A 24,314-nucleotide genomic window follows, 5' to 3' on the forward strand; every position below is an offset into this window, starting at 1 on the left:
AATCCAAATAAGCAATGCTGTTATAGAGATTTGAAAATGTAAGATGGCTGTTAGACCAATTCTAATGCCACACTGAAGAAGCCGATATTGAGCAGATTCTGAAAACTACTCAGATCTTAGATTTGACACTTTAGAAAGTGTCCTCTGTTAATAAAGAGACAAGCAGTGATACAAGCAGGTGATTTCCAGCTCTAATTTTTCTGACTTTTAGAAGTCAGATGACTTGATCTCAGTGATACGGCTCCACCTTTGATAGATGTAGACATTTGGATGAGAACTCATATGTGAAGCTCCAAAATAGTTCATAAAAAAGAACTAGATTTGACTTTCTGAGGGAATGGAACTATACAGGTTTTCAAAAGTTTAATTGCTTCTCTGGTTAGATTCAATTTATTTAGGTTTACAACGTTTTAAGTTTATACAGCTATAAAATCAAGTCTGACGAAATACCTGTCAAAGGACATCAGTTATAGCCAATAACCCAACTAATTAACAGCAATCTACAGTTATGTGGCACCATTCATCCCCAGACATAAAAGTGCTTTGCAAATGAACTAATGAAACATATGCAGTAAAAAATATTATCTGCATTTTATAATGGGCAAATGGAAGCCTAGGGAGACTAAAGCGATTGCCATGGCAACCAAGAAAAATGTGTGTCAAGATGAGGAAAAGTACACAGATTTGTTTTTACCATCTTATTTAGCAGTCTCTTTTTAGATTTTTTTTTCTTTTGTGCATATTTCGTGTTTCTTTCCCATCATGACATCTCTGCTGGCTTGTCTCAAGTGCTTTTTCCACGCATTTCACAGACATGTTCCAATTTGCAAGCCTTGTATTAACTAACAATTCTTTTATTACATGTAATAAAATAATTTGATCTTTCTATTCTATTTATATTTTAAGTTTGCCTTTTAATAAGATATGACAAAGAAGATATTATTTTAAGACATCTTAAAGCAGAAACAGCTTGTGCTCTCAACTGAGATATAGGTATGTCAACAAAAGAGAACTAATGGTTTGTCTTTCATCAGTAGATTAGAATTAAGGTATTTTTTCTTTGGATAGGAACACTGAGTAAAACATTCTGGTGTTTTTCTTCAGGTTTTTAACTTCGGAATCAAATTTTCAGGTGGCATGAACAGACGTTGCTCCAGTGAAATCAGTGGTACACAATGACGTTCTGGTCCAGAGTAAGCAAGGCAAATCCAGGTATGTCACTCTACATACATTTCCAGATGTATATCAAGCACTAAGACACTAGCTCCTCTCTGCATTTCCTTAGGTTTATGTAGCTGGACTTGCATCAGTTTCTGTAAAGCAATTAATGGTCTTCTGTGATTTGCAAACTATTTGCCATGTAACATTTCTGAGTGAAGGTCTATTTTGAAGATTTCAAAAGTCAGAGTTCTGCGTATTAGCACTCCTCACTGTTTTAATATTTCAAGGGAAAGGCAGCTGAGCAAATATATTTGGGGCCTAAAATAAGGCTACGCAGAAGCATCTAGGTGACTCAAGTGCGCACATCTCATTGACAGGAGCAATAGCAATGAGATTTCATTCAAAGTATGAGAGCAGGCAACCACTTTCTTTTCCTCCTTTAAACTCAGGAGCATTAATGTTCCATGTAAAGTCTTGCCAGTCCTCTGCACTTCACACAGACCTGGTCACTCTTGCTTGAGGAAAAAAAGCAAAAAAGTGCAAAGAAGGACAACTAGTGAGTTATGGGGAATGGGGAGCCTGCTGTGCAAAAGGAGAGACTTATCGTAAGAGGTTCAGGAAAGCGCTGATTCACACTCATGAATGAATTGGATGGATAAACATTGTAGGGAGAAAAAGAACTGTTTTAAGTTCCAGAAAATAATTGATGTCCTGCATTGTGTGTGCCCATTTAAGCTGGAAAATGGAAGGATTCCAGCTGTAAGAGAACTGAATTTCTCTTTCCAGTATGAGGCGAAAGAAACCAGCTTTGGCTGGAATTTTGTGAACACAATGGAGCTTGATCAGTCCCTGACTTTGTTGCCTGCAGCAGCAATCCCTGCTAGGACTGTGTTTCTCTGAAGTAAAACAGCTCTGTTGCAAGGATTGGGAATAATTAACTGAACATTGTGGAAGCCTCTTATAGAATAGAACACTTTCTGCCTCCAGCTATCCTGAGAACTGAACAAATAGGGGTAAATGGGTTGTCCTGTTCGCAGTGTTGTGCCCATGTTTCACCCAGGTGTGAAAGAACTGACCTTCGCATTGTAAGCCCTGACGAGTCCCTGAATTCATTGTACCTATTAAAGAAAAAATATTCTAAATATTTAAATAATATGGGAACCTGCTTACCCATAATGTCAGTTAAACAGTTATGGTTATACAGTTACTCTATGCATAAAGTTATACATAGAGGCAAGACTGTGGGCCTAAGGTTACATACCTAATTATGTAACAGCAGAGATTGAACAGCAGATACCTAAAATCTATAATGGAATGAGTTTTTTTGCTTGTTCTTCACTTGCTACCCTTTTCTTTCCTTTTGTATCCACCTCATGCTTGTTATTGAATCCTTTATTTAGCTCCTGTGTTCAGGAAAAAAGCTTGTTCATGTGGTCCTGTAGTCACAAAAACATTTTCTGATTTTTTTCTGAGAGTTTGGCTTCTCACCTATCTTCCAGGCTATCTTTGGCTTTCTGCTTTTCCTCCCTTTTATTTGGCCTTTCTTGTTTTCTTCTCCTGTTGAGTTTGCTATTTCTGTCCTTTAAAGCTGATAGTCTCTTTTTGTTCTAGGTATTGAAAAAAGTAAAAGACAAGGAACATCCCAGGGGTGATTTAGATCTAAGTGCCAAAAGATGACCTTCTTCATCTTGGCGGGATATTCCAGTACTTTTCTTTCCAAATATTCTCTTCATTCCCACCCCTGTTGTGAAAGTTCTTACTACTATCCCTCCATTATCTTTCCTCTCTGTTAGACTATTTCTTACTGGTTTTTTTTCTCTTTTTGACCATTATGCTGCTCCTTCTGACTCAGCATATAGCCTGAATGCAATTTTGCTAGTGTGTGTTGCTGAGGTTGGGTTCAAAACCCTTATTCATTCAGTGAAGTTTCCTTCATATCAGAGACATTCTTCTGTGTGAAGATAACAAATGTGTGTTACCTACTGCAGAATCTCAGTGCTGTGGATTTATAGCAAAGAATTTATGTGAATAACTGTGTTACTTCACTCTTTAAATATGGGGGAACTTGTTTGAAATATAATACCATGTTCAATGCTACTGCAGGTTTAACGAGGACAAACTCCCAGTTCTTACTTACTTAAAACTTGCCGATTTACAACCACTTCATTTTTAGTCTGGAGAGAAGGAGACTCAGGGGGGACCTTATTGCCCTCTACAAGTACCTGAAAGGAGGTTGTAGGCAGGTGGGGGTAGGTCTTTTCTCCCAGATAACAAGGGACTTGAAAAGAGGAAACAGCCTCAAGTTGCACCAGGGGAGGTTTAGGTTGGATATTAAGAAAAATTTCTTTACTGCAAGGGTGGGGAAGCATTGGAACAGGCTGCCCAGGAAGGTGGTAGAGTCACCATCCCTGAAAACACATAGATGTGGTGCTTAGGGACATGGTTTAATGGTGGGCTTGGCAGTGCTGGGTTAACGGTTGGACTTCATGATCTCAGAGGTTTTTTCCAACTTAAATGATTCCATGATTCTATTAAAAAACACTCTGCTTTGAAGGCTGACCTTAAAAAACAAAAACAAAAAACAAACAACACACCACCCCCCCCAGATTTTGGGGGAGATTTAGATGTTCTAGTGTAATTTTATAACTAATTATGATAGATGAAAACTACATGAGCATGGTTAAAACATACATGCCCATGTATAATGGTTAAATTCTGATAGCATACTGCAGAAAAGTCCTGGGGATGAAGATACTCTTTTTCTTCTGGGGTTAGGATGGGCAAGGGTCGATTTCAGTGGACCTCTGGCAACTCAGGCTCGTGTAGTGCCGGGCTAAACAGGGCTGTTGGTTTACTCTGAATGTGTAAACTGCTGTAGGCATTACGCTGCTGCTGCAAAAGCAATTAATACTTGGAAAGTAAACGAGTAGAAGCTGTAAGCTGGCCGCCGTCTCATCGTGATGTTGGAAATCTGCGGCAGCCACCTCGTGGCCATTTCTGTTGGGAAGGAACTGTTTGAACATCTATTTAAAAACAGCCATGGTGTGGAGGAGAAAGGAATGCTTCCCGATGTAAAATTTCTCCGTGTACTGTTACACTTGTTAATGTCAGGATAACGCCAACAACCTGTGATGCTAATACAGATCAAACCCAGGTATTGACCTGACAGATGGGGTTGCCAGGAGCAGCTATGTAAAGCCTGGCCCACGGTGGCCGTCCTACACGCCTGGGGAACAGTCTGTACTATCCCAAATCTCCGTCACAGCACACTGATCCTCTGCTTCTTCTGAACTGCATTGCACAGGGCGCTGCGTATTCTTCCTGGAACATCTTGATTAATTTTTTTTTTTTCTTAGCTCCTGCCTGTCCCCAGATACTGTAATGAGCTTCAGTCTCCTCATCTTTGCTAAATATCTGCTCAGTTCAATATTAATGTCTTCCAGCTGCTTAGCTCCACCTTACTTACACTGTTTTGACTTTAATCCTTATAGGGACTTGTGGTAACAGAGCTCGAAACACAACCAGTGGCTTGAAAAGAAGAGATGGGCCGAGAAACGCATTGGAAAGAGATGTCAGGACAGGGATGAGAGATGGTAACACTGTGATGGAGGTGGCACCAATGGGAAATTCAGAGGGGAAACGCCTTGTGCTTTAAATTTATATCAAGTGCCTTTTATGTGGCAACCGGTCAGAGTTACAAGCAAAGCTTGTCTTCCTGGAGTTACGTGAGCAAACTGCTCCGCGAGTTACAGTTTTTGTTTTTGCTTTGGTTGTGGTTTGGTTTTTTTTTTTTGGGGGGGGGGGGAGGGGGGGCGGGGACGACGACGAGGGGACTGTATAGATTGTTGGAGGTTTTTTAGGTTTCTGGGGTGACGCTTGACTGATCCTTCTCCCCCCAGTGCGCTGCTCAAACCCCTCTCCGCAGGGACGAGCCCCTCAGGGCACCTCGGTGTTCTGCCTAACGGCACAGTACCGGTCACGGCCATCCCCGCCGCCGGGCGCAAGGGCGGGTAACGGCCGCACCGGCGGGTAACGCGCACACCGGCGGGTAACGCGCACACCGGCGGGTAACGTGCACACCCGCGGGGACGCGCCCGCGGGCCCCGCCGCGCCGCTTGCCCCCCCCGCAGGGCCCCGGCACGGCGCCGCCCGCCCTCCCGCGGCGCTGCCGCTAGCCAATCAGGGCGGCCGCTGCCCGTGACGTGGCAGAGCGGTAGCTGCTGGGGCAGTTTGAAATTTGAGCGGGCGGCGCGGCGCGGGCGGTATGGCTGAGCCGGGGCGGGCCGGCAGCGGGGGCGCCCCGCCGGGGGACGGGCAGACCCCGCCGGGGGACGGGCAGACCCCGCCGGGGGACGGGCAGACCCCGCCGCCGGAGCGCGCCGGGGCGGCGAAGCCAGGTAGGGGCTGCCGGTGCCGGGCGGCCGCGCCGCGGGGAGGGAGGGCTGGGGCTGCCTAAGCCGGGCGCGCCCCGGCTCCGCCGCCGCTCGGAAGAGCAGGGGCCAGCCGAGACGCCGGAGGGCCGCGGGCACCGCCCGCCCGCTTTGGGGCAGAGCAGGGGCCGGACGGTTTGCCCGGGACGGCTCGGCAGCCTTTGGTCGAAATATGTTGCTTGGAATTGAGACTTCAGGTGTGGAGACTGCGTTAGTTGATCAAAATACAAACAGAATACTTGTACTGAAGAACAGGAAAATACTTAAGAGAAGAAAAGGGCACCTGTGAAAACATGTCTTTAGCTGAGGCTAGTATCTACAGCTTTATTGTGCCTCTTATGTTTCGTTCTTTGCTCACAGTAATCCTGTACGTTATTTTGGATCAGTTGTGTGCAGGATCTGCTGGTTTTATGCATGTTCCAAGGTCATTTGGATTATTGCTTGATATTGCATCTGGGTGATGCAGGCAGTGTACTAGCAAGGCATCGTATGTATATGAATGGTAACGTATTACTTAAAGGTTTTTAGATCCTACATATAGAACAACGTAAATTAGCATGTAACTGCAGCTCAGGACAGCTGGCAATAAATGGGAGATCCTCCTTTGGGACAGGGTAGATACTCTGAAGAAGAGAGCAGGTAATCAAGTAAGATAGTCTCTTCACCAAGGATAAATCAAGCTGTGTTGTAGAAAGCAGGTTCGTGATAGATTTTGGTCTGAACAGGAATTCTTTGGGAATAGAGGAGTGGGTGATGGCTGCATTGAACTGACAGTTTGTTGGGTTTGCTTTGTGCTCACTCCTCCCCAGATCTGCTCCGGGAAGATGATGATTCCTGTAGTGATTATGGCAGTCGTGACAAACCAGGGACTGCTTTAGGAAGGACTGTGCCAGATGGGAATGTGCTTTTTCCAGATATTTTTCATACCGAACATCTTTTGTTTTACGAGCGATTTAAAGCTTACCAGGATTACATCTTGGGTAAGTAACCTCTTAATAGAAAAAGAACACATAGCCAGGTTTCTTCTAGTGAGTGCTTAAATGATCCAATGTAAATGGAGGCAATTCCATATTAAACTATGAGATGCTTTTAATAATGGGGACTAGAACGGATGTGGTGTCCTGCTGTCGCTTATTCTGTAACCTCAGCTGCTTTATCTGTCTGGCGGACCAGGAGGCAATGGTTTTAATGTAAGTAAATAAAATCTGAATAATGAAGGCAAAGGTGCTAATACTGGATTCTGTGCCTTGTTTTGACTGATCTTAATAGAACTGTGCTTTGTGTAATAAGACTGTTTAAGATAAGGCACAGGTTAGCTGCTTAATGCCACTGGCACGGAAACCTTCAGTACCTGGGAGGTTGAGTACTGGATCTCTTCTTCCAGAGAAGCACAGAACAGATGGCTCTCCAGCTCTCTCAGTACTGAGACAGACAGCAAAGATGCTGATGGTTATCATGAGTGAAACAGAATGAAGTCCAGCTTGAGATGTGGTAGAGGACTGTTTCAACTGTGTTGACTTTCATTTTCCAGTGATCTGGAGGACTTTTCTTTCTTTCCTTGCATAAATGTACTGCCTTCAATTTCTTTTTAGCTGACTGCAAAGCTTCTGAAGTGAAAGAATTCACAGCTGAGTACCTGGAGAAGGTCCTTGAACCATCTGGATGGCAGGCAATCTGGCGCACCAATGTGTTTGACGTCCTCGTTGAGGTAAATGGAATGCAGTTGCATAGGCATTTGCCTCCGATTGACATAATTTACCTCTGTAACAGACAGATCATTTATCGATGAAGTTTATGAGCTGGTAGGAAATAGTAATGTTTTCATATCTAATTGCCAGTGATGGCTAGGGCAATAGGAATTTATTCAAAGGGCTCAGTGCTTGAGACTGGAAGGGGAAACGTCAAGTCAGTGCGAGTGAGCCATAAGGAGATCTCTGTGGGCACAGAGGGGAGATAAGTACTTGGTCCAGAGCTGGCTATTGTAATGTAGTCTTTTCAAATATTAGGCTCTAATCATTCGTTGATTTATTTTATTATCAGTAAAATTCTTCCTTTTAACCCGTCTTGGTATTGACAGTAGGTCTTCCACATTGCATACTCCTGTCATAGACCCACTGAGGGTTTGCTGGTTTGGGATACTCCTTTTCTAGGTGTTTCAACGTCCAGGTCATACATCTTTGTGCAAACCTTGGATGTTCAAACTTGCATTTCTGTTACATTTTTGAAGAGGGAAAAACTATAGCCCTCAGCTTTTCAGCCCAATTAGTGACAAAAAGGCTTTCACTGGCCCAGACTAACTTGTTGGATTGTGATTGTTTGTGTCATGTGGGCACTTTGAAAAATTAGTCCCAAAGGAGTTTCTAAGAACTGTAAGGTATTGATTTGTTTGATGCTTTTTCCTGTTTTTTTTTTTTTTTTTTAAAAAAAAAACCACAAAGAAAACCCAAATAGAGAAGCAACTTATTGGCATTGTATGAGTATTATGAGGGGTTTGGACAAAGTTTGGAGTGTGGAAAAGGCTCTAGATGTATGGTTCTGAGAAGCTTAATTCTGGGGTTCTCGCTTCAGCTGAATAGGTCGCCTTCCTCCGCTGTACCTAAGGTTTGGAGAAACCTGAAGTACTATTTGTTCCAACAGGTGGTTGATGTGGAGTACTCTGCTCTGAAAGCAGTTGTGCAACTGAGTGAGCCTTTCCTGTGTGACTCACGGGATAGCACCTTTACCTTGGAGTGCATGCAGGAGCTCTTGGAGCTGAAGGAGCGTCAGCTACCGCTGCAGGAGCTGTGGGTTGTGTATGACGAGTCAGGGGAGTTTGACCAGACAGCACTAGCTGTAGAGCATGTCAGGTAGGAACATGCTCAAGGTTTAATTTTTGTCTTTAACAATTACACTCTGATGATATTCAGTGGGTGGTCTCTGAGTTCTTGTGGTTATGCTGGCAGCTCCACAAGCCAAGCTTTCCAAAGTCAATCTGATGACTGGTATTATAAGGAAACTGCTCAAAAAGAAAGTCTGTGGTGTCTTCTGCAGCTACAAAGTACATCTAGCTGCATCCTAGTGTCATAATACATAAAACAATGTAAATTGTGCTGCTTTCCCTGTCTTCTCCACCCCAGATTTCCTTGGACTGTATCACCTTGCTTGCTCTAGTGATGTGTTCCTTTCTCTTCTATATCATTTGGGTGGCTTTTTTCCTTTTTCTTTTTTCTGCATTTTGCCTCCTCCCTTATGTTTGCTATTGATTCTTTTGGTGTCCGTTCACAACTTTCTTTTAGTTTCCTTTCTTTGTCATCTCACTGTCTCTTTTCCATCTCCCTTGATTTCATATTGTACATGCTGTTTGAAAGCGATCTACAAATAGGTGGTAGAACTGGATGAAAAAGCTGAAATAGGAGGAATGACCTTCCTGTCTAGAAAATGTGCTGTTTCAGAAGTGGTGGGTGCGGGAGGAAAAGGGGAGAAGAGATATATTCTGTTGTGAATTACTTGGTACAGAGATCTAAGCTTGAACGATGGAGGTGACAAACTCACTGTCAAAAAGAAAGCTTAACTGAAGCATGCTTGGCTAAACCAAACAACTAAAGAGCCTCAGGATCTTAAGAGTGTAACTCTTGTTTGCAAATCCAGCTTTTGCTCTGTTTTGATGAAAGTGGGACTCAGGCTATTATGAATTTTGGATTTAGATACACAAAATAAAAATCTTTATGCAGGTAAACAACAGGCAAGAAAGATAACTTCTCTGTATGTGAAATACTTTACAGGACAGTAAAGTGGAATTAGTGAGAGGTGGTGCTTAGAGATGAATTCTCAAATTGGTCACATTTGTGTTTCCAGTGCTGTCACCTCTGCTTGGGTAAGTGTGGCCTCCTTTGTGTGACTAAATGCTTGCTTTTCTCCAAAAGATTCTTCTACCAGTGCATCTGGAGGACCTGGGATGAGGAGGAGGAGGATGATTTTGATTACTTTGTGCGATGTGTTGAGCCTCGACTGAGACTGTAAGTGTAACACCCTTGATATTACTAGGGTAGACGTGGGAACAGTGATGCGCAACTAGATTTAAAAAACCCAACCCTGGTCACTGGTACATCAAGTGTGTTCTAACAGCATTCGGTGTCTGATGGTCAACATTTTGCATGGAAAGGGGGTGCAACGACTGAGGTTGCAACGACTTCTGAACGTTGTTTCCCTGCACTCGCTGACCTTCCATCAGATGGCACTCCGAACCCAGCTATAGCTGCCCTCGGCTTGGGCTGCACTGTCATCCCAGTTAGAGCTCACCTGGGGTGCTCTGATACCTCTGGGCATAGCGTAACAATCCGAACGGAGCTGAATGTTGCCAAACCCATGTAAATTGGTCATGCTGAAGGAGGAGTGTGTGCATTTCTTTCCCTCGTGGGACTGGTCAGCATTAGGTTATCTGAAGGTGGGCTTTTAATGCTGTCCTGCCATATGGAACTGAAGCAGTGCACGAGGACGCAATCTGGTTATTTTTGAGGCTGCTAAATAACCAAAACACACTGTAAAACGTACCTGGAGCTAATAATTGAAAAGTGATTTTTAGTGTAGTTTTTCCTCTGAGATTTGGCACGCTATCTTTTTCTCAAGTCTTTCATGAGGATTATTTTTCAGTTCCTTTTCTTTACTTATTATAACTTAACCTCATTATTTTCTGGAAGTTTCTGTGTCATTCAGATCAAGGTTTGATAATTTATGATGCTGGGGAGCTACATCAGTATTTATAACCCACCCTGAAATACTATTTAGAATATGGCATTACATGTGCTCGAATATAGAATGTGATTTACAAAGAAAATCAGTATAACTACCTACACTATAAAGGTGGCTGCAGGCCTCTCTTTCAAACAGGACACAATGTGACATTTAAGGACTCTGATATGCCTGTGTTTTTCTGAGATCATACAAATTAGGACGAAGTGTTGTATATGGAAATTGTATGTGTTTTTGAAGTATTTACACTTGTGTGCTCCAGTAAATGGCTGTTCTGTTGAGTTTTTGGAGCCTTATGGAGACTTTGCAGGGGATGAAACCAGAATGAAATGGTGTGCCATGGGATAACTTTTTAATTCTGTGTGTGGCCTTACAGCCAGTTTGGTGAGAATCCAAAATGCTTAAACATCTTCAAGGAGAAAAGTAAATGTTATCCTTTCTTATTCTCCCATACGATGCTTGATACAAAGCCAGTCTGCCAAGTTACACTGATGTTGCTGTTATCTTGTGTTGTGATCTAAGCACTGATGTATCAGCTCAGAAATAACATTAATCTTTAATGCATGGAAACATATGATGCTTTAAACTTTTCAGGTCTCTGGTGTGCTCTGTTTTAATGAGAACAGACAGTATCTTTGCACTGTACATTAGGCTGTACTAGTCTTCTGAGGCAAGTAAAGCTGTATGAACTGTTTAACTAAAGCTTGAAAAAACACATAGTTTTATGTGCTTTCATAGCGATCAGTTGTAAAATGTGCGGCATGCATTTTGGGGCCAAATTATGTACAATGTTGTTTCCTTCAAATATTTAATATTACTATATTGCTATAAAATCTTCTGATGCTAATCATGCTGCACTGACTAACTCTGTTGCCTCTGAGAACCCTATTGCCAAAACTTTGTGAGGCTCTATTTCTGTACGCTCTGTTTATTGTAACTATATAGATACTGACTGCTCTGACTACAAATTTTCTTGCTCTTTGCAGCATGTGCACCCTTTAAGGAGCCTCTGAAAATTGAGGGAATATCTTTGCTCTTATTTCATGTGCCCTCTTGAATAGAGCTATTTATACTATGTTCAGCTGGTTCCCTACAAAAATGGTGTGAGATAATTAAATCTTGTTTTAATTGTATCATTAATTGCTGTCCAGTTTTTTTGTTGTGATCATAATTGGTCCCATGTGATTGGCCCTGGATTTCATGACACTGTCTAGCTGGCAAATATCCTCATCTTTCTGACTGTGGCAATGCAGCTTTGGGCTGTATTTTCTGGCCTGCATTTTCTTTTGTAGAGGATGCTCTTGGGATGGTGCAAACTTTTTACAATGCAGTGCCTTCACATCTTCACCTGGTGCTGGTAATACCTTTCTTATACATTCTGCATTTTTGTGCAGGTAATTGGTTAGACTGTTGATGATAGAGACTTCACATTATAGGATTTTTCTTCTATTTCAGATACAATTTTCTCAGTGTTTCTAATAAATGCTTAAAAATAGACTAATTTTTATATCAAATTACTTCCTAAATTCTTACTCTTTTTTTGAGTTGCTGTGCTTATGCCTTTGTTTCAGAATGCATTTCTGATAACTGTGTATAATCTTCCAAGGTAGGTGGACAACTATTTAGAAAGGGAGTATGTTTGTGTCTGTTCAGATTTCTGGTTTTGCTACTTTGGGAAAAAAAAAAATTGAGCAGTGTTGATACAGACTGCAGAGAATCTTGATTAAAGCACCGAAGCAGAACTCTTCGGGTTCTCTCTGGGTTTATATTTGATCTTTCAAAATTTTAGATGTGAAATATAGTGACCTCTTGCTCTGAATTGCAGGCATTATGACATCATTGAACACCGTGTGCCTTCTGGGCTTGCAGCTGATTACCAGAACTTGTTGTCTCAATGTGAAGAGCTTTACAGGAAGTTTATAGATGTGAGGAACAGCATATCAAGCAGTGATTCGGACTCAGAAGAAGAAAATGTCTCCATGGTGGAAGGACTAAAATTGTATGAGAAAATAGAGCACTTAAAACAAAAGCTAAAACTAATTGAGAATCCGCTGCTGAGGTACCTTGGTTTTGGGCAAGGAGGAGGGCCATATAGGAGGCTACGTGTACGTTCCTTATTGAAGAAAGAGCTGATGGCTTTGTTGCTCTTGTTTTAGGTATGTGTTTGGTTACCAGAAACACAGCGGTTCCCAAGCTAAAGGGCTGAGACCAACAGGTACCAAGGTCATTCATGTTGTATCCTCAGTCATGGTGGCAAGTTTGCTGCAGTCATTGCTAAGGGACAAACTTTGCCCTGAATCTTGTGGTGAAGAACTAGAAATACAGGTATGGCAACAGGAATTGTCTGTCTGCTAATACTTTTCTTCCACCTTGTTTTTTGAGGAGAAAATAAGTTTATCAAGTGCAAGATACTATGTTTGCACAGTGTTATTTTTTTTTTGTCAGTTCAAAAAAAGCACTGTAATTTAAACAGTGAGTGGTGAGACTGGATGATACAAGTAATTTCTTTAATTCATTTGTGTCTGAGTACTCCATACAAGCAGTTTCCTTCCTGTGTGTAGGAAATGAGATAAACTTTCTGTAATAATTACTTTACTGTGTTTCATTGTACAATACTTACATTTAGTCTTGAAATACTTGTGTCTCTTGATGCTACTGATAATGATCTAGAATTGGAAGAGAGAAATGTCATTCTGTTGCTTTAGTACTGTGTAGGAGATACATTAAGTTTTAGTGAATTCAGACGGGACTTGCTACTTCAACAGTTAAGAGCAGTTTGGATTCCTTGGGCCCAAATTAAATTGCTGGCTGTATTCTGATCAAGTTCATGAATTACAGATGGCCAAAATGGAGCCACAGGGAAGATCTGGGATTAACTTTTGGGCTATAAATCAGGTTTTCTGATTTGGCAATTGAGAAATGCTCTCACTATACTTACCCTGGAATTTGCTGGGAAGCAATAAATGTGCAGTTTTTCTGTTCTTTCTGTTATTCTTCAATACAGAATCCCCCAGTAATAGTTGTGAAGGATATTAGCCTGCCCTTTTTAGACAATAAAAAGGACCATGTGGTCCCCATGTTTGCCACAGTAATATCTAAACTCTATTTTGGGGTGACTTGCACCAGGACCCCCGAAGGGTTATGTCAGTGTTCAGGCCAGCTCAAATATAGTCGCTGAGTTGTTTGTGTTTCCCTTAATTTTCTTTACCTTCTGTCATCTATTTCTTCAGTCATTCATGGCAAGGCACTTGAGGCACAATTCAGATGTTGGCCTGTAACCAAGGCCATATTGAGGTTGCCTTTCTGGTGCATATGCTCTTCGATCTGTGTCTCTGCCCCAGTTTTCTCATGGGGGAATGGACATGACACAAACATCAAAGGAATGTTTTAAGGCTGTTTTTGTCCGTAGTGCTATGATTCTTGAATTCAAAGTAGAAATTGTGTATTATTGGTGCCATTAAAAAGGGTTTCTTCCAAGCAAAACCAACAACACTTAATTGAAAAGCAAAGCTTTAAGGGCATAAATGCATTCCATTTTTTATAGTGTTCTTCAGGAGCTGATTGTGTGTTTGTCTTTCACAGTTTCACAATGATCCGCTGACAGCTGTAAATGCCTGTTACGAAGGAGACAGTGTCATCATCTGTCCTGGTCGTTATGTTGTAGATGGCATGTTCTGCATTGCTGATTCAGTTGAACTAGAAGGTAGAAGGTTTGCTAGCTTAAAGGTCCTTAAAATGAAGTGAACTGAGTGTCTTTAACTCTGCATAAGGATTTACTTTTTGCAGAGTTTGTTGGGAATATTTGATTTTTTTCTTCAAAGCGTTCCTATTTCTGCATGTGTAGTCATATCTAATGCGGCATGGAGTAAGCTGTTTCATTAGGCATAGTTGCTTCTACAAATAAACTGCAAATGTTGCTGATTAATAGCAAATTCATCATTTCTTCCTAACTATTTGTCTAGATAAATTCTGATTATACAGATAGTAGAGAGGATTCAACAGAAACATGAGGGACTTGCTGATTTTTTTTTTTTTTTTTTTGGTAATCTAAGAAGCACAATAGTTTTTCTGAGAGGCTTCAGTTTTTACAGCTGGTAACTTAAAAGTGCTTGAGAGCTGCCCTTGTTCTTTGCATGTCTTAATCTATTTCAGAGGTATGCTCTGAGTCTCATTACCAGTATAGCACTGGTGAATGCAGAGAGGAAGAGCCAAGTGCTATTAGAACCTGGCTTATGGCCCTTTTTGCGTGACAGCGATGGGGGGTTGGGGTGGCTACCAGTGTCAAGCCGCATTATGCGAGGTGCATGGGTAGAGGAGGGAGCTGTTGACTTAACATGTACTTTTTCCTGTAGAAACAGACATAGCATGCACAATTCCATTTTTCTTTCAAATTATGTGTTTTAAATACTTCTGCCTTGTCTAAGATATGTTGCTATCTCTTCCTTGTGATTCTTGATTTCTCAGTGTAATTCCTCTGCTTTAGGCATGCACACTCTGCTGCAGTGTAAGTCTCTGTATCACTAGGGCTTGTGCAGCTGTTCAGATACTTATTTGGCTGCATTTTTGTCTTGTCAAAATTACTTAATGGGAAGAAGGCTGGGAGTTTAATTTCCTGCTGTTCTGGACTTTTTCTTGCCCTTGTTTTATAAGTGTCATTTTCTTTCTTGCCCTTCTCTTGTGTGTGTGTGTTTTACATAGATACGCGTGCTGATAGACAATGCACCTGCAGGATGAAGGACCTCAAAGTGCTTTATTTATCTGCAAGAATGTCATTGTGCTAAAATTGTGTGGGGTGGTTTTTATTGCTTTTCTAGCTTTAAGGAAAAAGTAATACAAATAGTGCAATAGCACATCTATTAAAGGATGAGCTGCTCTATTTTAAGGAGCAAGGCATATAAATATGTATCTTTAGTGTGAACCACTCTCTAAATAATGGGTACATGTCAGGGTATTTAATCTTCTTATACGGACTGCTGTTAGAGAAGTTTTTATAGCAATAGTAGTGGCCAAAAGTGTTTGAAGTAGGAGCATCAAGAAAGATTTTGCTGGCACTCATCTGAGCAGCTGGCGGTTTTGGTGGCCTTCTTGGGATGAAGGGGTGACTTAACAAAGATATAATGTCACTTTGCTTAGTAGAGGTTTTATTTTTTTCAAGCCACTGTACAAGTAAGTAGTAAGGTTGAAAGTAAGAGGATTAGTAAGTCAGGGATAAAAAACTGACAAGAACTAAATAAGGTTAAGCAGTAGCAGCTGCAGGAAATCATGGTAAAGGTAACGTTAACACGTGGCAAAAACGTGTAGCAAAGGCACCTAAGAACTTTCCTTCTGCTTGTACGGTGGTTGTTCAAGCTGGATGGGAACCTGTAGCATCAGCCCATCTAGTATCTGTGATCAGTGTTAATGGATGAGAAATACCTTTAGCTCCTGTGGAGTCACTTGGCTTATGGGCAGGTTGTTGAGCCATGACCACGTTGTGTGTTGTACACCACTTGATAGCAGGTGGATCTTTCCTTCTCTATTCCTTGTCTTGTCGCTGGCTTCCTTCTTACTAGAGCTGCTGCTTCAGAGGTGAAGTGTAAAGCAAGCTAAAAGCATGGTTAGAAAAATGACAGGCAGTCTGTAGGACAATTAATTATTCCCAAAACTCTTGCCTTGGATAATAACCCCTTTCTGTAGTGGGGTGAAGTTAAACTACATCTGCCATTGCTGTCCTGTGGTGTTCTCTTTTGACGTACTGGAAGTAAACTGCCCCATGCCACCTCCCCTCCAGGGGTGACTGTAAATCAGTAGCAGGTGGGAAAAGATTTCTAGCTAGTATAGTGTGCTGAAGTATCAATCACTTAACTTTGCATTAAATCTGCCGTCTTTAATTCTGCCAACTCTTGTTCAAAGGTTTTTTTTCTTTTTTAACCTTTCCACTTGCACATTAGAGTATTTATTTATGTACTTGGTTAAAAGCTAGCATCCTGCTCAGGCACTTCTTATCTGAGTTTGTGTGTGCTTTCAGGAAATGGTAGGACTCACGCTGCTTTAATAGATGTTGCATTATTGCTTTCCTTATCATGATTCTTGTCAGTGACAAGCAATAAAAGCTTTACATGCTCATAACTTCCCCTGTAAGTGGTTGAATGCTGACAACTGTGGATGGCTTAGTAAATCAATGTTGTCATATGCTTGTGAAAGTTTCTTTTTAATCTGGAAGCCCATGTAACACAAGAACATTAAATTTTGACCCAAGTTTCATTTAAATCGGGAAGTTGAGTGAAGCTTACTAGCAATATCAAGTCCTCTGCACTTGCTTCCTTGTGTTGTGGAAGTGACTGCTCCCCTCCCGCTGGCCCCGTGCTCCTTGGAACCTCAGCCTGCTCTAGTCAACTGTACTTTGAAAGCAGGCTGCAGATGCTTGTGTGTCCTTGGTTACTGCATCACCCTGCTCTGTTGTAACTTTTGGGAGTAGGAACTTTGGCCTTGGCAAAGGTGAGCTCACTTAAGCTTTTGCTCAGCTGTCTAAAATAACTTTGCATTTTGTTGTGTGTCATTCAAGTAAGGTAACTTTTGAGTTTGGTTTTGAGTGCCTGAACCTTGGTTCAGAGAGCATGTAAGGTGTAGCTTCACCACTGGGTGGAAAATCCCATTCAAGGTATTAGACTTCAAGTTTTAAACCTCTGTATTTAGTTTAAATGTCTACTATATACTGAGCACCTGACTGTTACCAGTTATTCATCAAACTTGCATCTTTCATCTCTGCTTTAAGGCTATGGCCTGCCAGATGATATTGTGATAGAAAAACGAGGGAAAGGAGACAACTTTGTTGACTGTACAGGAGCCAATATAAAGATCTCCAGTTTGAAGTTAGTACAACATGATGCTGTGGAGGGGATTTTAAGTAAGTATAAAAGCATCTTTACCTTCTTGTGAATCTTTCACAATTTACTGTTAGAATTAAAGCCGAGACCTAGTGTTGGAGTTCACTAGTTGTAACGAAGTATTGTAGAGAGGAGCCCTACAGGTATAAATATCAATGCTTCCCCATTTTTTTAACTTGCTAATAATGTGGACATCAAAATAATTTCTACTCTTTTTACTTTAAAGTTATTGTAGCTCTTGTGTTCTATTCTCATACTCTGAGAAGATCATTTTACTTGATCATTTTTCTGCTGTTGAGGCAACCTGACTGACTGCTGCACAGCTGGTGTCAGGCTACCTGGAAATGGAAATAATTCCTTTTTCCACAGAAGAACCACCATGGCAATATTCAGCTGTAGCTGAACCCAGCCAGCTCTCCACTGAGGAATGGCATATGCTATAGAAATAGTGTGGAACTTTGCTGACAACACATTCAAACTGAGGTTCAAATAATCCTAAGTTGTATCTAATGAGTTTGTTGGCCATGGACTTCTGTCTTTGCAGAAGGTGCTAGTTAATACTTTGCCTCAACAGACATTTGGTTCTAAACATGTTAAATTGTTTATTAACACCTGTATACATGTATTTAGTATCTTTAAATCAAAAGTCTCTTAGGAATGTAATGAATAGTTGTCGATTTCCATAAAAAAAGCCAGAAAGACAAAAAACTTCTAAGACAAATCTTTGGTCAGTGCTCCCTAGCAGCAGTGTTTCTGCTTATACCAGAAAAATAGCATAAGTTCAAACTATGCATGAGCAAATCATTAAAATTAATCCAAAGTGGATAAAGTTAAAATAGTGATTTTATCACACTGCAAAAATGCTACAAGTCCACCTGTCTGTAGGAGGGGTTTGCCTTTGCATAACTGATTCATTTAACAATGTTTTCTGTGTGTGTAGATGTCCATCATGGGAAAACCACCCTGGAGAATTGTGTGTTACAATGTGAAACTACAGGCGTAACAGTACGGACATCAGCTGAGCTAGTAATGAAAAAGTCAGATCTGTATGGTGCCAAGGTACAAGCAAATTCTTGACTCTGACTTATTTCTGAAATTAAAATAAAGGTTTCTGCTTGGAAATAATGCCATCCAGAACAGGGTGACTTCTGTTGCTCCTGGGAGAACCTTTACAAATTCATTTTGGACAGCTACATGTTATTGAGTTTCAGAGATTAGTCCCAAGGGTCTTGTAGCCATCAATAATATCTAGTGAAGTGTCTCATGCTGATTTCTGTGTGATGATATGAAAATGATGTAGTAACAGGGGACATCTGTGAAATAATCGTTGCTGTATTGCTGGACTGATTCATGTCCTGGAATACTTTTACAGTAATCTTCTGTTTTCTCTGCCCATAAATAATATTTCTCATTAAATGTTGCATTTGTTCTAAAAATTAAATGCCCTTTTTGGACACCTTGTCCATTGATCCTTACAGAAGGATGATGAACACAGAAATGAACTCTTGATTAGGATGTTTTGAAGAATGATGGGGCTTTGAATGTTGTAAAGAATGAGAAAGTAATGCAAGGCTGTGCAGTTACTCTTTACCAGAGCTTTTGTGGACTGGTGGCAATAATATTATCCATGGGGCCTCAACCTTGAGTATTGCTGCTCAAGTTGGTTAACAAAGCTGTAAAGCTGGAATGGTAACACAATTCTGCTTTGCACGAACTGGTAGATAAACACAAAGATCTGTAATGGAGTTGTCAGATTAAATTGGAAATGGGCCTGAACTATTTGTGAACTGCAATCAATTTTATCTTGTAGGGTGCTGGTGTGGAAATATATCCAGGTAGTACGTGTACCGTGTTAGACAGTGGCATACACCACTGCAAGGAGGGAATACTTATAAAGGTCAGTTCAAGGCAGAATGTACTTGTTTTTGAAAAGCTTATAGCTGCTAGAATTAATGCAAATAACCTTGGTGGCTTGTCACCTTGCTGCTTTATGGTAGAACTCTTCTGTTGCGTATGATGCTAACAGTACTTGTTTGCCTTTGCTTGATCCATTGAAGCAGTATACTTGTTTTATTTCTTTATTTCATCGGCAAATAATAAAATTCTAGCCAATACATAGAACTGATTCTACCTCGAACTGGAATGTTTTGCACCCCTTTAGCTGGACATAACATGTTGGATTTCTGTTTCTTTGCTGTAGAACTTCTTAGATGAACATTACGACATCCCTAAGATAACCATGGTCAATAATATGATTCATAATAATGAAGGATATGGTGTAGTCCTGGTCAGACCAGCAATGCCCTCTGATGTAAAGGATACTTCAGCAGAGATAACAAAAGGTATTTTTCTCTTCCTTTTTTCAGGAGAAAAAACTCCTAAAACTACCCAGTTTTTGGATTGTATAATTCATAATCAAGTCTCTTAAATTTTCTAATAATGTCTAGATTGATTTAGCTGAAATAATTATTCATAACTCTCAGAACACTGGAAATTCCTAAAGGGTTAACTTGCTGCAGAGAAACTGTGAATGTCTGTGCTTCGTGGCGTGTTTACGTACTTCCACTGTAAAGTCCTTATGCACATGGTCTGTGCTCCCTGCTAGGCAGAGCCTGTATGTCTGTATGGCCTCCTTGGGTCATACAGAAACAAGAGTGTGACCAGCGAAATAGCAGACATGGCTTCTCTTACAGCTGTTCTGGTTCATGATAATTCCCTGCTAATTTCTTCTTTTGTGCATTAGAGCTGAGACGCGCTCCCATGCAGAATTTTTTCTCCGCAGTAGATAAAATGGCAAATGATAAAATAAAAATTATATATTTCTATATAATGTCTTATTCAAGAAGTCACTAAGTGTAACGTGTAAACCCACTGCAATTTTCTCTAGTATCGCTATCACTTGACAACTTGAAGTCATCTCAAGAATAAACCTTTTTCTCAAGCATCTTGTGGTGCATTTGGGATATGTGCCTGTCACTAAGCAGTTATCCAAAAAGTGAGTGGGGTGAAGTGAAAATGTTCAGACTCAAGAAAACTTTTAAGTCCAGGAATTTTAAATGATTTGGCTGTTTTGTGTGACTGTTGATGACATTCTTATTGTTTCCTGACCTAGGGAATACGGAGCCTACCCAGTCAGGTGATGGGACAGCCCGTGTAGAGGGCTTGAGGCAAGGACTACCAGAATGTATAACTGATGAGCTGGAGCTCTATGAGCAAGCTGAGATTTCTGAACAAACTGAAGGCAACTATGAAATTGCAAATGAACTTGGGGCTACTTCTGCAAAGAAGAGCCAGATGCTCAAGAAAAGACTGAGTGAACTGGGAATCACAGAAGCCGATGAAAACTTAATGTCACAGGAAATGTTTGTTTCTATTGTGGGCAATCAGTTCAAATGGAATGGGAAAGGAAGTTTTGGTACATTTATTTTCTGACTGTCCTGACTCCTAATGGCATTGCAATAGAAGATTTGCACAAGCTATTATTTTCACTGCTGCTTTTCAAGGAGTTAACCTGTTCCATTAGCCTTCCATAATGTTACTGGGATGTGACAAATATTTATTAATAGTATATATATTGCATGTGGAAACTTTGCTTCCTTGCTGCATACTATGGATAGCGTGGTAGAAAACAGAACTCTAGCTTGAAGACTGCATGTATTCTGCTAATCTATGTGTTGCTTCTTTGCTAGCTCTCTGATGAGTCTTTTTTTAGTGTATTTATTTAACTTTTTATTGTAAAAAAAAAAAATCTTCAAAGAAAGAAAATATAGATATGGCTCATCATGGAAAAGTGGGCAACAGATGTGCAGCAATTAGTAGTACATATCCCTCCGTATTTTTTTAAAGTGTCGTTAGTCTGTGGCTGACTCCTATAAGCGATTGGCATGCTTAATTTTTTACATTAAACAGAAGCTAGTGAAATGCTATTCCTTGGGAATGTAGTGTTTGGCTGCCATATTTCATACTTGAAGTATTTTCTAGAAAACATTTGGAAGGGTAGTATCATTCAGTCTTCTGTGTCTTTTTGTGCCCAGCTGTTTACTTCCAACAGCTACCGGTGCTTGTGCACCTTTTTCTTAGGGAGGGCAGCATCTAACTAAACTCCGTTAATCTGAATAAAGAGAAATTAAAATAGATGTGTCTCTGTCTGTTAGCGGCATTCATACTGTACTTTTCGGTGCATTATTCTGAAATTTTGAAAACTATGCCATTTGTAGCAGCTGAGGTTTTGGAAATGAATGGAAAATTTAAAAAATTACTTTCCATTGAAATCTTATCAACCTACAGCTGTGAAACATTCAGTACTTGAGGGAAAAATTGGAAGGACTGCCTGATTGAGGAGGACTCCTCAGTGCCTATTATTATTATTATTTTAATTACAAATCTAGATGCTGCCTTCAAACTTTTGTACTAAGAGTTGTAGGTCAGTTTTTGAGCTAGTGGGTGAAATGTATGTAGGAAAATAACACCCAAGTGATCCAGGATGTCCTATGAAACACAATCGGCTGTTAAGAGGGTGTTAAGAAGGGAAAAGCACGTTGCTGGCAAATTGACTTTGGAATAATTTCTGAAAGTAGCTTAGCAGGTGTCTGCCTTCGCTAGAAACGAATGCGTTGCCTGGAAGTGGATGTGAATAGTCTGATCCAGATTTTCCATTCTAGCATTCTTAAATTGAAATGACAATCAAAATTCACTTCAGTGCGTGATTTGTTTTAGTGTGAGCAGCTGATGGAAAGGAAAAGAGGAAGGTGTAATTTACATGCATTTGTTTTCCATTCTGTGAACCACAGGATCTATTGCAGCTTTTCTAGCCCACTGCTTCTGTTCTCATTCTGCTCAGGACGCTCTACTTCAGGACTAAACCGCGTTTTGATGAATATGAATGCCTTTGCAGTATCTCAACATGCACAAACCCATACGTGTTTGCCACTTAGTGATTTTTAAAGAAATAATTGAGTCAAGTGAAAGCCTAATGCTAAGACTGGCAGTAGTTTAGTATCTTAAGCTATTCATCAGGTCACATGCCATGTTTCATGCTTTGATGTTATGCCTTTATTTCCTGAGTGTAATCCTTATTAAAGGACTGGGGCTAAAAACTAATTTTGTGGTTCTTTCCTCTCATCTTTTCAAATCATAATTCTCCTGAGCAAGCTGCCTTTGTGGTGTGTAGGTAGCGATTCTTTCCCATGCACTTCAGTTTGAGCCTGCCTTACCTCTTGACAGCCTCTTATCTCCCTTTTTGAAAATTCAGCTTTACGTTTATGAAGATAACAAAAAACCCGTAACTATTTCTGCTTTCAATACCAACAGTTTTGCCCGTTCCTGTGCCAGATGCCAATGGTGATTCTATTGTGCAGGTTGTCAGTAGGTCAAGGAGCAAAATGAGGCTGCTAGTACAGCTTCCAGCAGTTTCCTTCGTGCAGGAGCTGTATGATAAAGTTGTGGTTAAATTTTGGTGACACTTGAGCCTCACGGGGGCTAAGCTTTTGAATACTCATCTCGGAGTTTTGTCCTCCCAATCACTTATGTTAGTGATAAATATAAGTTTATTTTGCAGCTTTAATTTCCCTTTGAAGTGCAGAAGGAGAAATGTTTAAATATAAAGGGAAAGAACAGTTGAATAACATGAGGTTTGTACCCTCAGCTTGGAGCAATGTGTTTGTTAGCAGATGATCTATTTGAAACTATAAATTCAGTTTCTCCTCTAAATATTACTCTTGAAAATTTAATTTTTTCTTAGATTTTTGAATTTGCTTAAATTTCTTGGTTTTTTTTCTTAAAGGTATTTTGATGTTGCAGCAATGACTACGGCTCTACCCTAACCTCTGTGGTCGTTCCCTGCCTCCTGACTACGAAACTAAATCCAGAATGATTTCTTATGTAGCTGTCAGAAAAGCTGGTGAAAACATTTAGTTTCAAGAAATGTTTAAGCAGCTGCAAAATAACTTTCTCCTAGGATGAGGTTTCCCCATCCTATGTGTCTAGCCTGTTCTTGGACTTACTACATTTTATGCTTATTAAATGTGCCGTTAAGTTTACCCCATGGCTTCGCTAGTTGGTCCTGGTTCCGTTTTATTGTTTGTATGGCTGTTCCACTATTTCTTCCTTTCTCAAATTTTTGGCAGCCTCAAGCTTTCTTTAACATTTTCCCTGCGCCTTCATGTCTTCACTGAGTAGATAAATTACTGCCATACAAATATTTCCAGGAGGAATAAGCTGCATGCAGCATGTCTTGGGCCACTTTATCATACCTGAACCCTGGATAGTAATACATGACAAACCGTATTAATCTATATTCCTGGTTTTGGAATTAACTTTTTTCCAAAGGGTTCCTAGACAGCACAGATTCTGGTAATTAAGCATGGATATTTACATGTCTTTATCTAGTCTTATTTATTAAGCATGGATATTTACATGTCTTCATCTTCATAATTTAATAAAAATTATACATTCCAAGCAAAAGATTTTACAACTGTAGCTGTGAGCCCTAGAGTATATGAAACGGCTTTTGAGGCAAATCAGTTGAGTTGGAACTTCTAGTTTAAAACTTAATAAATGATTAATTAGACAAAGTGAAATTAATAATTGGCTATATATTACCTCAAGTTTTAAACAATATTCCAAAATACTATATTTTTATGAAAAAAACCCACCATGGGAAGTAAAGCTAAAGTGCCGCAAGCTTTGTCATCACTTTTAGCTCACTACCCACCTTTTTTCTTTCTTTCTTTTTTTTTTTTTTTTTTTTATTTCCCACAAAACATTTATTACCTATGGTAAACTAAAGAGCTGCTGTGGTATAAATTATTCTACACTGGGATGAACTTTATTGGTGTAAGGGAAGATGTGCCAGACTGTGAGCTCTGAATTTGCAGCAGTGGAGGGGAAAGGCCTAGAATACCTCAGAAGCAGTAGAGCAACTGGAAATTTTCTTTGCTGTAGTACTAGACTTTCCCATGATTTTTCTCTGGGAATGGCATACAACGGCTCCGTGCCCCACTGCTGCACCTGCCAAATGGGAACGGATTGCTGCAGCACATGGCGCAGGGCTGCTGCGTGCTACAGAGGAGCCCAGCGGTGGGTTTAGGATGGGTTTAGCTCTGCCTTTCACGGCCGGAGCAGGAGGCAT

At 40.5% G+C, this 24,314-nt stretch overlaps 1 protein-coding gene across 2 annotated transcripts; it reads left to right on the forward strand.

Annotated features, from left to right (window-relative positions):
• Positions 1–5,413: 5,413 nt before the first annotated feature.
• SHCBP1 (SHC binding and spindle associated 1) lies at positions 5,414–22,285 on the forward strand. 2 transcript variants are annotated; one of them, XM_055726822.1, is made up of 13 exons: positions 5,414–5,558; positions 6,401–6,571; positions 7,184–7,299; positions 8,229–8,437; positions 9,494–9,586; positions 12,145–12,378; positions 12,476–12,644; positions 13,902–14,022; positions 17,074–17,205; positions 18,126–18,244; positions 18,996–19,082; positions 19,386–19,527; positions 20,298–22,285. In XM_055726822.1, the coding sequence occupies exons 1-13, from the start codon at positions 5,426–5,428 to the stop codon at positions 20,615–20,617; spliced, it is 2,046 nt and encodes a 681-aa protein (XP_055582797.1). In that variant the 5' UTR covers positions 5,414–5,425; the 3' UTR covers positions 20,618–22,285. The 2 variants fall into 2 exon arrangements, with proteins under 2 accessions (XP_055582797.1, XP_055582799.1); XM_055726824.1 differs by lacking the exon at positions 18,996–19,082.
• The last annotated feature ends 2,029 nt before the right edge of the window (positions 22,286–24,314 follow it).

This window comes from Falco cherrug, chromosome 14, assembly GCF_023634085.1.
Source record: "Falco cherrug isolate bFalChe1 chromosome 14, bFalChe1.pri, whole genome shotgun sequence".
Classification (NCBI taxonomy): Eukaryota; Metazoa; Chordata; class Aves; order Falconiformes; family Falconidae; genus Falco; species Falco cherrug.

Excerpts from the sequence above, each read along its gene's own strand:
- SHCBP1 (XM_055726822.1), top strand. The coding sequence starts at position 5,426 with ATGGCTGAGCCGGGGCGGGCCGGCAGCGGGGGCGCCCCGCCGGGGGAC. Across the intron at positions 8,438-9,493 it reads CTAGCTGTAGAGCATGTCAG|ATTCTTCTACCAGTGCATCT; the intron begins GTAGGAACATGC and ends TTTCTCCAAAAG. Across the intron at positions 19,528-20,297 it reads TTCAGCAGAGATAACAAAAG|GGAATACGGAGCCTACCCAG; the intron begins GTATTTTTCTCT and ends TTCCTGACCTAG.